This window comes from Podarcis vaucheri (genome assembly GCF_965113315.1).
Source record: "Podarcis vaucheri genome assembly, chromosome: 10".
In the NCBI taxonomy this organism is placed as follows: Eukaryota; Metazoa; Chordata; class Lepidosauria; order Squamata; family Lacertidae; genus Podarcis; species Podarcis vaucheri.
In genome coordinates, this window is record NC_138748.1 from 46686400 (window position 1) to 46701617 (window position 15218).

Sequence of the window (15218 nt, forward strand, 5' to 3'; positions counted from 1 at the left end):
TCATCTTCATTATAGTGCTACAGGTTTGCGGGTTGCTTTCAGTGGTCTCTTTGGGTCTGCTCCAGGCCTGTGGTTTTATATCTGTAAGATGGGAGTCTATAGTTGAAGGAACAGCTGCAGTAGTCAAACCAGTCTCTTTGTTCATTTAATGACCCCAGCCGAGCCTGCTAAGCGCCTTTTTTACATGTCTAAAGAGTTGGCCAAGTACATATGTGTTGCCATAAAGAACGATAAGCCAAGGGCTAGTCTGGGCTAGTCTCATCTGGAGCTGGTGGCTGAGAAGACGCAGAAGTTTGACTTGCTCCCTGTACTGAAACCAAAGCTATGGCTTTGGGGGCCTCGCTGGAACCCTAATGGGGGAGCGAGAGGTGCTGGAACATTAATGCCACAAGTCAGCTTATATATATTCATAAATAAAACCATATATCTAAAAGACACCACCAACTCCAGTGACCTTAATTTCAAGGAAACTGAAACTGAGGTAAGCACTAGTACCCATAATGTCTTTCACCACTCACAGACTAGTGTGCACACAGCACTGACATTAGAAGTGGAATATTGCTTCCTGGGAGAAGACCTGGGAGTTAAGTGTTAAAATGGAGGTTGGAACAGCAGTGCTCTTGGAGCAGATTAAGTTGATGCTTCAGTAGCAAGAAAAGCAGCAAACCCAGTCTTAAAGGAGCAATGGAGACTTTTCACATGCAGCTGAAGGGGAGTTCCCACTTGAGGTGGTGAGGGTCTGTCTGATCAGATGCTCTGAGGCACCCAGAAGCCCAGTGCTTTAGATGTGTGGTGCAGATGTGCCTGAGTTGGAGATGATATGGACATTCTGGCTATAAGGGATGTGTTTTTATTCTTTTTTTGCCTTGCCTCTTTGCTGATAGCCCCTGTGGCCATTTGAACTGTGATGGTTCTTTCACACATGCAAAACCCCTCAGTTGACAATGCACTTCTCAAGCAATGAACAATATGCATGTGTAAACTCCTGGGATCTTCTGGTCCTAGTACTGCAGCTGACTGGCTAAGTGGTAAACAGAACCAGTCATTGCAAAACCTCTTTGTGCAGATCTTTTAAATGGGGATAGCCCCGGCTTCAGAACTGACTCAGTCAATCGCACCTGCATATGTGTCTTTTGAAGTGCTGACACTTCTTGATGTATGTCCTTGAATCACACAAAAACAAGAGCCCCACACCCTTTAAAACCTTATGTAACAAACATTGGCCTCTTCTTGGAAACGTTCAACCTCAATCTTCCCAGGCAGCTTAGTCAAGAGCTCAACTGCTCAGATGGTTAGGAACATTGTCTGATTATTAGATCCTAGGACAAACAGAAAGGAATGGCCAGGAGCACCGTGCTTTACGGGCATGCTTCCCAGAGGCATGTAGTTGGCCACAACCACTACATGGACATTTGACCTGATCAAGGATGGACAAAGGCTTGAGGCAGAAGACCTCCAGAGCCCCCGGACAGTATTGCCTTGGCAGTGAGCCCAGCTAAAGGGCTTCCAGGCCTTTGACTCATGTTTAGGGTATGACTGAGGCTCCTTCTCCCTTGCCAGGGCCATGCAAGGCTGACAGGGGGCTATGGGAGGAGAGGCCTGTCTCTTATCTATCAATCATTTCAGTCTACTCTATGCTCGACACTTTTTGACACTCGATTCCCCACCCGTACACATCACCTTTACGAATCAGGAAGTGGGATGTGGTGTGGTCTGGGGCTTTCTCACTGTTGGCCTTGCGAGCCCTATTGATACTTCGGGGCCTCATCTCGCTCTGAGATGGCAAAGGAGCTGCAGTTTCCTGTGTCAGAGAGTAAGTACCAGAAATGAGTGAGTATGAGAGGGAGCTAGTTCGCTGTCTGCTGACAACTCGCGCCTTTCCGATGCCATCACCCTCTGTAGGCTAGGGGTCTCAGTGCAGAAGGCTGAATTCCAGACCAGCTGTCCTCATATACTGGGCAATCAGCCTTTGGCATGGCAACTCCATCCTGACTCATGAAACTGCGAGACGAAGAGCACCATTTTGCAGTCAGGTAAAGTACATAGGTATTAAACAGTTCTCTGCACAGGGATGACTTAAAGAGAGAAAAGCTTTTCAAGTGAGCTTTTGATCTGACAGGTTCGGCATGACTGAGAGTGCTTGTTTAATTATTGTGGCAACGCACAAAAGGAGACCTGCCGCGCAGTTGGTCCCATCTCCAAAGGCTCTTAACTTCATGGGACCCCTGCAAAGACCTAGGTCCCCCACTCGCTAGTGGGTAAACCTCATTGAGTAAATAATGTGTACGATTGCGCTGCACATCCCATTGGAAATACTGAGACTTAAGCTAACCAAAATTCATTTTATCCATTTATTTCAAGGGTCTTAGTCAGAACTTTGACTGAATACCAGTTGGGTAGATGAATGCTCAAGCTTCCTGACATACTGTGGTTGAATTCTTGGGGATAATTTTCACCCCCTTTCTTGCTAATGTAGGGTGACCACTTACACGTCACCCCCCCCCCCAAAAAAAAGAGGATACAGATTTGCATAAAGTGTGCGTGTATAGTTTATATGCAGTGCTATTTTTCTAGAAAAGAGGTGCTGGAGCTCACGATGAACTCCTCCCTTGTTTTTTTATAACGGCAATGGCGCCTAGCTGAGAGGTGCCGTAACTGAGTTCTGGTGAGTTCTGGCTGAAGAAAAGCCCTGTTTATATGTATAAATGGAGATTCAGAAATATGATAATCTAATACATCTCACCATAGCTTGGAGGACTATGTCCAGGTGACCTGTATGCTTGCTCAGTCTGCTGCCCATGTGCCAACTGCGTTGCTATCTTAGTTGGCTAGAGCATGGTGCTGTTAATGCCAAGGTTGCAGGTTCGATTCTCATATGAGAAAACTACATATTCCTGCATTGCAGGAGATTGGGTTAGATGATCCTCAGGGTCCCTTCCAACTCTACAATTCTATGATTCTATGATCAAGGCTATTGTTCTCTCTTCTTATGCTTCTTTATCTTTAAGCTTGACTCGGACCAGACAGCCCTACAAACAGGGGGTTGTCTCCTGGAGTTCTTCCAATGCAGGACTCTCCTTTGTAAAGTAAGAACACATTGTCACCCTATCAGAATGACCTGAGGTCTCAAAAACAGATGGCAGCACAAGGCTGGGAATGCTTGTTTGGAAGGAAACCCAACTAAAAGGCCATTGCTCCCATATACATGTGCATAGACTTTGATAAACTCATAGAGGATAAATCTGTTCATGTCTGTTACCCATCTTGGCAAACAATGGCTTTTTTGGGTTCAGAAGCAGTATGGTCACCAGGCGCTGGGAACAGACGGTGGAATATCGCCAACTCCAGCATGCCCTGCTTATCTGGCTGGCCACATCTAAAGGAAGGAGGCTAGGCTAGGCTAGACCTGTGTGTGAGCTAGGAAGCCAGTTCTTACATTCTGATTCTTATCTCTTTGAAATCGGTACTCATTTTACAAATGAGCCATGGGCTCAGTTCTTTGATGAACAGAAGTTTGTTCACACCTCTCCTCTCTTCATAAAACAAGTTCCACTAATGCTTGTGGGTATCATGCTTTCATGTAAAGAAAATGGTAGGACATGTGTATAAATAAATTATACTGTATTATAATTGTATTGGATATTATAATGGGTTGGGGGCTTCTGAATGATCTCTCAATAATTCTATTCCCAACACCCAACCTATGAAATTCGTTGTAAAAAGAGATGGTTAAGGAGGTCAAACCAATTCAACAAGGTTAGCCTTGTAGATTCCATTTTGTTGGAATGCTGGGCTTTTGAGTAACTAAGGAGATGGCCAAGTGTTTGTTGCCCTGGAAACAAATGGTAAGAGATCCTTTTAGAAAGGATCGCCTGGCTGGATATTATGTCAACAGATCAGTGTTTGTGAATGAAATAAATACGCTGGAGTCCTGGACCTAAGTCCAAAAGGGACACAGACATGACTTGCTCCCTGTGAGAATACAGCTCTTAGCAGTGTTGAACCAGGCATTCTGAGTCAGCCTTTGATTGTGAAATCTTCCACTGCAAGTTTAAATGTCATCACTGCTGATTAGTCTGTAATTACTGAGAAATGCAACCAGGAAAGGAGATATATGAACATCGGCCTAATAGATGGAGTAATGTCATCTTCTGATGAACTGGGGTCAAGGGAAAACCCAAGGAAAGTATGGGCCATAGTATTTTGCTGTTTAACATTGTGTGTGTGTGTGTGTGTGCGTGCATGTCTGCATGTCTGCATGTGCGCACAGTCCCAATTGTGAACATGTTTGTTTTCCACGGTTTGTTGCTTTTAAGTTATATGCAGCAGGCAATGGGGGAAGCATCAAGTCCCACTCATGTATCTTTCCAAGCGCTGAAAAATATGCCCAAGTGCCCTTTGCTGCAGACGGCATTCATATCCAGTAAGTGATGAGATTCAGGCCATCTGAAAACAAAAGGCACTGTAAGAAACCCATGAAAAAGGGTCCTGATGCATTTGTCAAGGGGGAGGTTGCTGCGCCAGAGAATGGTCATCCAGGTGGACAAGCAAATAAACATGCAGGGCTTTTTCTCAGTCAGAACTCAGTTTTGGCACCTCTCAGGTGGGTGCCATTGCCACTCTAAGAGAATGAGGGAGGTGTTCATGGTGCGTTCTAGAAAAAATAGCACTGGGAATATGTATGCTTGCTGTTGAGACTCCATCTTGATTGCCACTTTTTCTCCATCAGTGTTTCACTCTGCAGTCATGAAGACCAGCCCTCCAGCACTGCTCTACATTCTGTCAATCTTGATGGCATTCACCGATATGTCTGCACCATGTTGGCAGCCTGCCCCATCTGGGCCTTCTCCAGGTAAGCAGCGGTGACACTGATGTTGGAAGAATGGCTCTGCCTCATTACAACAGCTTCTACTGTGTTCCCCCATAAATCCATTTCACATTAAGCTACCGTTATGTACTGAAGTTCTCACCCTGGACCAGCAGGGGGATTCTGTAGATAATTTTCACTCAGGTCCACATATGCAAATAAGGGATTGAAAATGATGTTCAGTGATTGGATAGTTACAGAAAATGGTTACTGTTGCATTCTAGTGGAGCTCTATATAAGCAGGCTGGCTGAACCCTTCAGTTCAGTTCTGGCCTGTGAATAAACAAGAGCTGTTTGAAGAATCGCTGTGTCGGCTGATATGTTCACCCACAACTTAACAGCTACAAATGTTTAAAAACAAAATACAACATTTTTTTAAAATTTAACTAGCTATAGAACATGTATTTTCTCTCAAAATATACATTTCAAAACCTATTTTGATATCCCTTTTTGAACTGAAAACTGAGTTGCAGCCTTCAGAAAAGTGAGCTGGGTAGCTTTATTCCAATCCACACGCTGGCCAGGGAAGTGAGGATCAGACTGATTTGTATCAGAATATGCGAAGAGTGGTTTCTTTAGGTTTCCCCAAATGTGCCAGAAAGCAGGCCCCGAAATTCTCTGCCATGCACTGAAGTTCCACAGCAGGAGTTCTTCAGCAGTCCAGTTAATGTGGGAAGGGTTTCCTTGAAGGTGGAAAAGCCCCAAACACCCCACCATAGTAATAAAATTCATTGCATATAGCCAAAGGCCTTTGCAAACATCACCTAATTCATTCTGCAGAATTAACAACTGACAATATATGATGTACATCAATAGCATTCAAAAATATGTCATTGATAAAATCCATATCTACTATATTCACTGCTCATGTAACTAAGCTCCATAACATCCATTAATAAAATGCATTTTAAAAAATGTGCATGTGATTTCTTGGCACCTGTGACAAATGACAGCACCATATAATAAGTTCTATAAAACTGGTTATCTAATAATCACTCTGTCACAATCTTGTTAGATGTTTGATCCACCCACTGTAGAAAGATGAATGCTAACCATTTTTCTCATGGGTCAGCATATAATGGGCAGAATAATAAACTGTGAGTTGTATCACCATATAATATAATTGGAGCCAAAGTAACATTTGGGCTTCTGTTGTGGCATGCATATATTATCTCCCTTGCAAGATACATGAATGGAATTATTTTGAAGGCAAGTCCTGTGAACACCCTAAGTAATTGGAGGAAGGTTACTGTCTGAGTATAATGTGCCCTCATATACAGCCCCTCCAGGCTTGTGTGGGGTTTTGCAGATGTATGTTGCAAAATGCCATTGACACAATAATATTGCATTAGTGGTGGCATTATGCAGAACCGTCTACACATCATTCCAATTTTTAATTTTTTAATAAGATATTTATTAAGATTTCAAAGTATTACGAAATAAAAAAGAAAAAAAGAGAGAAAAATACAAAATAAAAAATGGTTAAAATCAACTCCATCTTTCCATTACTTATTTTTCATTAGCTTGTTTCCCGGACCTCCTCACGCCTCCCTTTTTTGTATTCCAATTCGGTTTGTTGGTTCAGCAAATCCCTACCCTCTTTGTTTATCCTGGTCTTTAATTTTAAAATATTATGACATTAAATTTTTACCTAAATAATCCATTTTTCATATTCCCTTATAATATTACAGCTGAAAACCGCTTAATTTCTATCCAACATCATTCTAACATTCATCAATTTTACAATATTTCTGTAGATAGTCTTTAAATTTCTTCCAATCTTCTTCCACCGACTCTTCTCCCTGGTCTCTGATTCTGCCAGTCATTTCCGCCAGTTCCATATAGTCCATCACCTTCATCTGCCATTCTTCCAGAGTGGGTAGATCTTGTGTCTTCCAATACTTTGCAATGAGTAGATCAAGGGAAGTAATAGTGCTAATGTATTCTGCTCTGGTCAGACCTCACCTGGAGTACTGTGTCCAGTTCTGGGCACCACAGTTCAAGAAGGACACTGACAAACTGGAACGTGTCCAGAGGAGGGCAACCAAAATGGTCAAAGGCCTGGAAACGATGCCTTATGAGGAACGGCTAAGGGAGCTGGGCATGTTTAGCCTGGAGAAGAGGAGGTTAAGGGGTGATATGATAGCCATGTTCAAATATATAAAAGGATGTCACATAGAGGAGGGAGAAAGGTTGTTTTCTGCTGCTCCAGAGAAGCGGACACGGAGCAATGGATTCAAACTACAAGAAAGAAGATTCCACCTAAACATTAGGAAGAACTTCCTGACAGTAAGAGCTGTTCAACAGTGGAATTTGCTGCCAAGGAGTGTGGTGGAGTCTCCTACTTTGGAGGTCTTTAAGCAGAGGCTTGACAACCATATGTCAGGAGTGCTCTGATGGTGTTTCCTGCTTGGCAGGGGGTTGGACTCAATGGCCCTTGTGGTCTCTTCCAACTCTATGATTCTATGATTCTATGAGTATTCTTGCTGCTGTTGTAGCATACATAAAAAAGTTCTGTCCTTCTTTGGCACCAATTGGCCGACTATGCCCAGGAGAAAGGCCTCTGGTTTCTTCAAGCACATCATTCCAATTTATTCATTTTTGTTCAACACTTCCCTAGGGTTACCACATCTGGAAGGTCCCTCTTCTGCTATAGTGTGACTCTCTTTTTTTTTTTTTTTTGCATTTTAAAATTTTATTGATTTCCAACCAGTTATACATTTTATCCATATCTCAACATTCTTATCCATTTTTGACTTCCTTCAACGTTACTGACAATCATTCGTAGTTATTCCTTTCATACGCATTCCATTCTTACATATTGCCATTTTTCCTCCCTTCCTTCATTATTTCTAATAGACAATACTTCTTAATTCTTTACAGTGCCTCTTTAAAACCCACTAGCGTTGTATTTACATCACAGTTATTTTCCAGATAACCCACAAATTTCCCCCAGTCCTGTATAAACTTTTGATCTTTATTATATCTGATTTTTCCTGATAATTTATCCAACTCTACATATTCTATCAATTTTCCCCTCCACTCTTCCACCGTCGGGGTTTCCTCCTGCTTCCATCGCTGAGCTAACACAATTCTAGCAGCCGTTACCGCATACTGGAAAAGTTTACGGTCCTTTCTTTCAATATCCTTTCTTACAATACCCAATAGGAAGGTTTCTGGTTTTTTAGCAAAGGTGTATCTCAGCATCTTTTTCATTTCATTGTAAATCTCCTCCCAAAAACTTTTAACTTTTTTGCATTCCCACCACTGATGATAAAATGTACCCTCTTTCTGTCTGCATTTCCAACATTTATTGTCTACCTTGTACATCTTTGCCAGCTTCACTGGTGTCATATACCACCTGTAAAGCATCTTCATCATGTTTTCTTTCAGTAGGGTACACGCCGTAAATTTTATATTCACCTTCCATAACCTTTCCCAGTCTTCCCTTTGAATATTGTATCCGAAGTCCCTTGCCCACTGAACCATCACTGGTTTCACTTCTTCATCCTTCGTATTCCATTCCAGCAATATTTTGTACATCTTCGACAAATTTTTATGTTCATTATTTATTATCTCTTTTTGATATCTAGATTCTTTTTCCTCATAACCCCTTTCCTTCATCTCTTTTTTAAACATTTCATTAATCTGAAAATAGTGCAGCCAATCATATGTGAAAACTTTAATCTGGTCATACGATTTTATTTTCCACTTTCCTCCTTCGTTGGTAACCATTTCTTCGTACTTTCCCCACTTTTCTCTCATATTAATTTTCTTTACCCCCATTATCTCTAACGGGGATAGCCAGTGGGGGGTTTTTGGTTCTAGTAAGTTTTTATATCTATCCCAAACCTCTATTAATGCACCTCTGAAAACATGGTTACCAAACCCCTTATGGACCCTCTTTTTATCGCACCAAAGGTACGCGTGCCACCCGAATTTGTTGTTAAATCCTTCCAGATCTAGAAGTTCTTTATTATCCAACTTTACCCACTCTTTTAACCAGCACAAACATGCTGCCTCATAATACAGTCTCATGTCTGGGAGGGAGAAGCCACCTCTTTCTTTTAAATCTGTCAATAGTTTAAATTTAATTCTGGGCTTCTTCCCTTCCCAGACATATCTTGAGATCATCTTTTGCCAATCTTTGAAATCTTTTGTGCCTTTTATTATGGGTATAGTTTGAAACAAAAATAACAACTTGGGGAGCACCATCATTTTGACCATTGATATTCGTCCCCAGAGTGATAATTTCATTCTGGCCCAGGTCTCCAAATCTCTTTTTATTCTATTCCATACTGGGGTATAGTTGTTTTGGTATAAATCAATGTTCTTTCCGGAAATCCATATTCCCAAGTATTTAACCTTTCTAACTACCTCAATCCCTGTTCTTTGCTGTAGTAGTTCAGTCTTATCTTGGTCCAGATTTTTGACAATCATTTTTGTTTTTCCTTTGTTCAGTTTAAATCCTGCTATATTTCCGAATTTCCCCATCTCATCCAACATCTCCTTTATACTTTCTATCGGCTCTTCCACAGTCAGAACCACATCGTCTGCATAAGCTTTGACTTTATACTCATTGGCACCTAGTGTAACCCCTTTAATTTGTTTGTTTTGTCTTATTGCGTTTAGTAAGGTTTCCAGAATCACTATAAATAGCAGTGGCAAAAGCGGGCACCCCTGTCTTGTTCCCTTAGCTATTTTGATATCTTCAGAAATAACGTTGTTGACTATCAGTTTTGCTTTCTGTTCTGTGTAGATTGCCCTAATACCATTCAAAAATTCCTGGCCCACCTCAATAACCTCCAAGTTTTTCAACATAAAGTCCCAGACTACATTATCAAACGCTTTCTTCGCGTCTACAAAAATTAAGCATGCTGGTTTATCACACCTATCAGATAGAAATTCGATGATATTAACTATATTTCTTGTATTATCACTTATTTGTCTTCCCGGTAAAAAACCAGCTTGATCTTTATGTATGATTTTTGATAGTATCTTTTTTAATCTTTTGGCTAAAACGCCAGCAAAGATCTTGTAGTCCGTGTTTAATAAAGAAATAGGTCTGTAGTTCTTGATTTGAGTTGGGTCCGAATCTTGTTTTGGGATTATTGTAATGAATGCCTCTTTCCATGTTTCTGGAAAGTCCCTTTCTTTTAAGATGTTATTCATTACTTCAGTTAACGGGGCTATCAATATATCTTTCATTTCTTTATAATAACTTGATGTAAATCCATCTGGACCCGGTGCCTTCCCTCTTTTTAATTCTTTTATCACTTCTTCTACCTCTTCTCTACATATTAGGGCATTTAGTTGTTCTTTTTGGTCTATCGGGATCTTCCTCAACATCTTTTCTTCCAGATATCTTTCTATTTTTTCCTTATTATTCCTTTCATTATTCCTGTATAATTGTTTATAAAAGTCCACAAACCTATAGTGTGACTCTCTTGGCTGTGTGTATATGAATAAAAGCCAGTCTCCTCTTGCAGCTGGAGTTGGGAATACATAGAAGCCTGATATGCTCTCTGTGAAAATCCAAAGCAGTAGCTTTGGTGACCACCAGAACCCTAATGGGGGACCGAGAGCTGCTGAAGTGTTAATATTCTGAACCTTATGCTCAGTTTGCATGTATGTGTAAATACATATATATACATATACCATGAAGAAGCCACAGGCTCCCAAGGAAACCATACCCAAGATTTGCACAGAGACCCCGACTTCCACTACTGCTTAGAGATTGGGGTGCATGTAGCACCATATCATAAATAGATGAAATTGTTGTACATGTCTCTAACAAGCCCTTTTGAGAAGCATATTATTGCACACCACCCCAATCTCTGAGCAGCTCACCCAGAGTTTGTGTTTCTTCTTGGATTGAGGCATAGTGGAGACTGTGGGGTCTTTATGATATACGGTTTATTTGCACAAATATACAACCTGAGCCTATGATGGAAGGGTCTCACAGCATTAGCACCCCCAGTGGCAGAGGAAGGGGGTGCCGGGGGTGTGGACCACCCCAGGTGTCATCACTGAGGGGGGGTGACAAAATGAGTTTTAAAAGGGGGGGCTCACAAACGTTTTTAGGAGTGATGTGGTGGGCTTAGGCACCTGCAGGTTCCACACTGCCTGAAATGGCAGCATGGGACTTACGTCTGCCTACTGCCTCTCCCTCAGTCGCCCTACAGCTGAGGGGGAGCTGGCAGAGAGGCTCCAAGCATTGGAGAGGCTCACCCCACCCCCATGGGCAGATCGCCCAGCCCCCAGCTACAGGACATGCCCCTGAACCAGGCACCCGAGTGGCTAGCTACGCTGCCCAGCACCACCAGAGAGTCTTGTTTCTCCCATAGCTGCAGCCTTGGATTCATACAGAAATCAAATGTTGCTCAGGCTTGCTGCTCTGCTTCTGGCTCACATCACTGCCACTCAATTCCAGACTCTGGCTTCATCTTTCTTCATCTCTGAGTTGAAGGAGGGACCCCACCCTACTTCCTCCTGCCCCCCCCCGGGGGGGAAAACCCACCTCATAACAATGTTAAAAACAGTTTTCAGTGGGCAAAGACAAGGGAATTCTGGTTGGAAAAGATGGTGCCCTTGCCTGTATTCAAGGTCCAGGTGGGCCACAAAGGTCAGCCAAAGGCAAATGGGATGCCCCAAAATGAAAGTAATTCTCTGAGCTTGTGTGAAACCATTCTTATACTCCCCAAACAGAATAACCTGTCTTAGTATTTTTCACAGAGCATCAAATGAAACTCCATGCTATTTAGCCTCACCTTTTCATTAACAGATTCCTCGAGTCTCAGCTGCTTTTATGACTCAGTGGAGATTCTCTCTTGCACTTGGATCCCGATGAAAAATATCACTGAAGCACAATGTCAGCTCGAGGTTCGACTTGAGTCAACGTGAGTAATGAGTGAAATATGTTTATGAATGATAAAGAACAGCCTTTTTGGTCTATCAGGACTATTGTCCTCTCTTCGGTCTTTGTTTTTAAGGATCATATGCACTATGCATTTAAAACAGTATTGTAACACTCTAAACTTCAATTACTTCCCCCAAGGAATTTTGGGTTCTGTGATTTGTAAAGGGTGCTGAGAGTTGTTAGGAGTCTCCTTTTCCTATTCCTCTTACAGGGACATGGGTGGCGCTGTAGTCTAAACCACTAAGCCTCTTGGGCTTGCCGATCAGAAGGTTGGCGATTCAAATCCCTGTGACAGGGTGAGCTCCCATTGCTCTGTCCCAGCTCCTGCCCAAAAGTGCAAGTAGATAAATAGGTACTGCTCCAGCAGGAAGCTAAAGGGCATTTCCGTGTGCTGCTCTGGTTCGGCAGAAGCGGCTTAGTCATGCTGGCCACATGACCTAGAAAAACTGTCTGTGGACAAACACTGGCTCCCTCAGCCTGTAAAGCAAGATGAGTGCCTCAACCCCATAGTCATCTGCAATTGGACTTAACTGTCAGGGGCAGTGGCAGAGGAACCCTCTCCAGCACCCGGGGCAGCGCAGCCCGTACAGACTGAGCATGTGTGGCATCCCGTGCGGACTGCGCATGTGCGGCGACTGTACAGGATGCCGCACATGCACAGTCCATATGGGCTGCCACTCGCTTGCAGCAGCCGGTACAGTCACCATGCGAAAGCAGCAGCCCGTAAGGATGCCTGTACGGTGAGCGAGAGTGGTGATGCGAGCGAGAGTGATGGTGAGCGAGAGCAGCAGCCCATACGGACTGTGGGTGCCCTCGGCCGCTCTACAGCTGGGGGGAGGCAGGGGCCATCTTGTCACCCCTCCCACAGTGGCAACTAGGGTGGCCCGCCCACTCTGCCCCTCCTTCCTACGCCACCGGTCAGGGGTCCTTTACCTTTTTTTATTCCTCTTACAGAGCTACAGTGGCTTAACAATCGATCCCTCTTCCCAGGGAACTCTGGGGATTTTAGTTCTGTGAAGGGAATCTTACCAATTCTCAGCACCCTTAACAAACCACAGTTCCCAGGATTCTTTGGGGAAAGCTATGACTGTTCAAACTAATATGATACTGCTTTAAATGTGTGGTGCAGATAGAGCCAAAGAAGACTGTTATTGCAAAGAATATTTACAGTATGTTTGCCCCTGAAAGTTATTGCAGTATTCTGTGCTACTCCACCTGTTTAAGGAAATGTTCCAGCTTGTTTTGAATATCCCTTATCATTTGCTCTGTGCTTTTAGTACTTTTAAGGACAGCTGGAATCTGGAAAAGCATATTGGGAGATAGCAGCTCCTCCCTAACCTCTAAGAATTCATTTAGCACTTGACTTGGTTCATCACACATAATGGTTTATTGCCTGACAACAAGAGCATGTCAAGGCTTGCATACGTGAGCAAGCCATAGCAGGAATGGCTTGGTTGCTATGATTCACGTCTTGGTTAACCTCGCAATTGGGCTACTGTAATGCACAATGCCCTGCCTTACAACAACAACAACAACAACAACAACAACAACAATAATAAATTATTTATACCCCCCCATCTGCCTGAGTTTCCCCACTCAGCTCCCAATCAAGTGTTAAAAACAATACAGCATTAAATATTTAAAACTTCCCTAAACAGGGCTGCCTTCAGATGTCTTTTAAAGATAGGATAGCTGCTTATTCCCTTCACATCTCAAGGGAGGGCGTTCCACAGGGCGGGCACCACTACCAAGAAGGCCCTCTGTCTGGTTCCCTGTAACCTCACTTCTCACAATGAGGGAACTGCCAGAAGGCGCTCGGCGCTGGATCTCAGTGTCCGGGTTGAACAATGGGGGTGGAGACACTCCTTCGGGTATATAGGACTGAGGCCGTTTAGGGCTTTAAAGGTCAGCAGCAACGCTTTGAATTGTGCTTGGAAATGTACTGGGAGCCAATGTAGGTCTTTCAAGACCGGTGTTATATGGTCTCGGCGGCCACTCCCAGTCACCAGTCTAGCTGCTGCATTCTGGATTAGTTGTAGTTTCCGAGTCACCTTCAAAGGTAGCCCCACGTAGAGCGCATTGCAGTAGTCCAAGCGGGATATAACTAGACTGTATGAAACATCCACCAAACATGAAGCTTGAGGAGCAGAGCACCTCACAGGAATTGTTTCTTACAGGTCTGACAGGTACAAAGGACCGGAGACATGTCAACTGCAAGGTATAGCCAACAGGAGCTGTGAGCTGAACGTTTTGGTGGGTAATCTAATAAGAAAATGCTAGCTAACGAGGAGAAGCTGTTTGTTGCTCTCATTATAATTGTTTGAAAATACATTTGCTGCAATAATATAGAATTTCAAGTGCCCCTAGATCAGGGGTCAACAAACTTTTTCAGCAGGGGGCCAATCCACTGTCCCTCAGACCTTGTGGGGGGGGCCAGACTATATTTTGAAGAGAGAAAAAAATGAACGAATTCCTATGCCCCACAAATAACCTAGAGATGCATTTTAAATAAAAGGACACATTCTACTCATGTAAAAACACGCTGTTTCCCAGACTGTCTGTGGGCCGAATTTAGAAAGCAATTGGGCCAGATCCGGCCCCCCGGACCTTAGTTTGCCTACCCATGCCCTAGACAAATTTGGCCTCCAGATGTTTTGAGACTACAACTGCCATCATCCCTAGCTAACAGGACCAGTGGTCAGGGATGATGGGAGTTGTAGTCCCAAAACATCTGTTTGCCTATGCCTGCCCTAGATTCTGCTACAATTTTAGTCTGTTTTCCCTTTGTGAGCAGCTGTGCCATAAAGTTGAAATTTCTGCCCCAGCAGCAGAGAATAGCTCAAAATTATTTACTGTTAGGATGTAGGGAACCAGAGGCTATACCACTATTACTCCTCTCTCCATGTTGTTTTGGTTATCTCCTTCTTCCTTGGAAGTGGGAGGAAAAAGGGGCAGCATTCCTCTGATATTCCTCCTACATCAGGTGCAGGGAACCTCTGGCTCTCCAGATGTATCCAAACTGCAAAACCCATCATCCCTGGCCATTGGCCATGCTTGGTGAGGCTGATGGGAGTTGTAGTTTAGCAACATCAGGAGTGCCAAAGATTCCCCACAGCTGCCTCACACCATTCTTCTATGGATATATCTCTACAGCCTGAAAACTAATCTAATAGCCCTAGGATATGTGTTTTATTTTTTATTTATCTGTTACATGCATATGCTGCCTTTCTGCAATGAGAGCGGCCCTTAGGGGGGCCTTACAATCACAATCCATAAAATTACTAAAGAGTACAAAGTGTTTAATGTCATAATAAAGCAACTCACCATTGAATGATGATGATGATGATGATGATGATGATTAACTTCATGATGAACCTAATTTGCCCTTTCCAAAATAATGCACAAACTGAAATGGGACAGCTCACCTGGTTA

The 15218-nt window shown here is 43.1% G+C and overlaps 1 protein-coding gene across 2 annotated transcripts in view; it reads left to right on the forward strand.

The window, feature by feature from the left end:
* Nucleotides 1-1744: 1744 nt before the first annotated feature.
* The window catches only part of IL2RB (interleukin 2 receptor subunit beta), a 31305-nt gene continuing 17831 nt past the window's right edge, over nt 1745-15218 (forward strand). The window contains exons 1-4 of one of the 2 annotated variants that reach the window (XM_082240898.1): nt 1745-1813; nt 4730-4852; nt 11652-11766; nt 13964-14039. In XM_082240898.1, coding sequence (XP_082097024.1) covers nt 1780-1813; nt 4730-4852; nt 11652-11766; nt 13964-14039 — 348 coding nt within the window. In that variant the 5' untranslated portion in view covers nt 1745-1779. The other variant, XM_082240899.1, reaches the window with a different exon arrangement.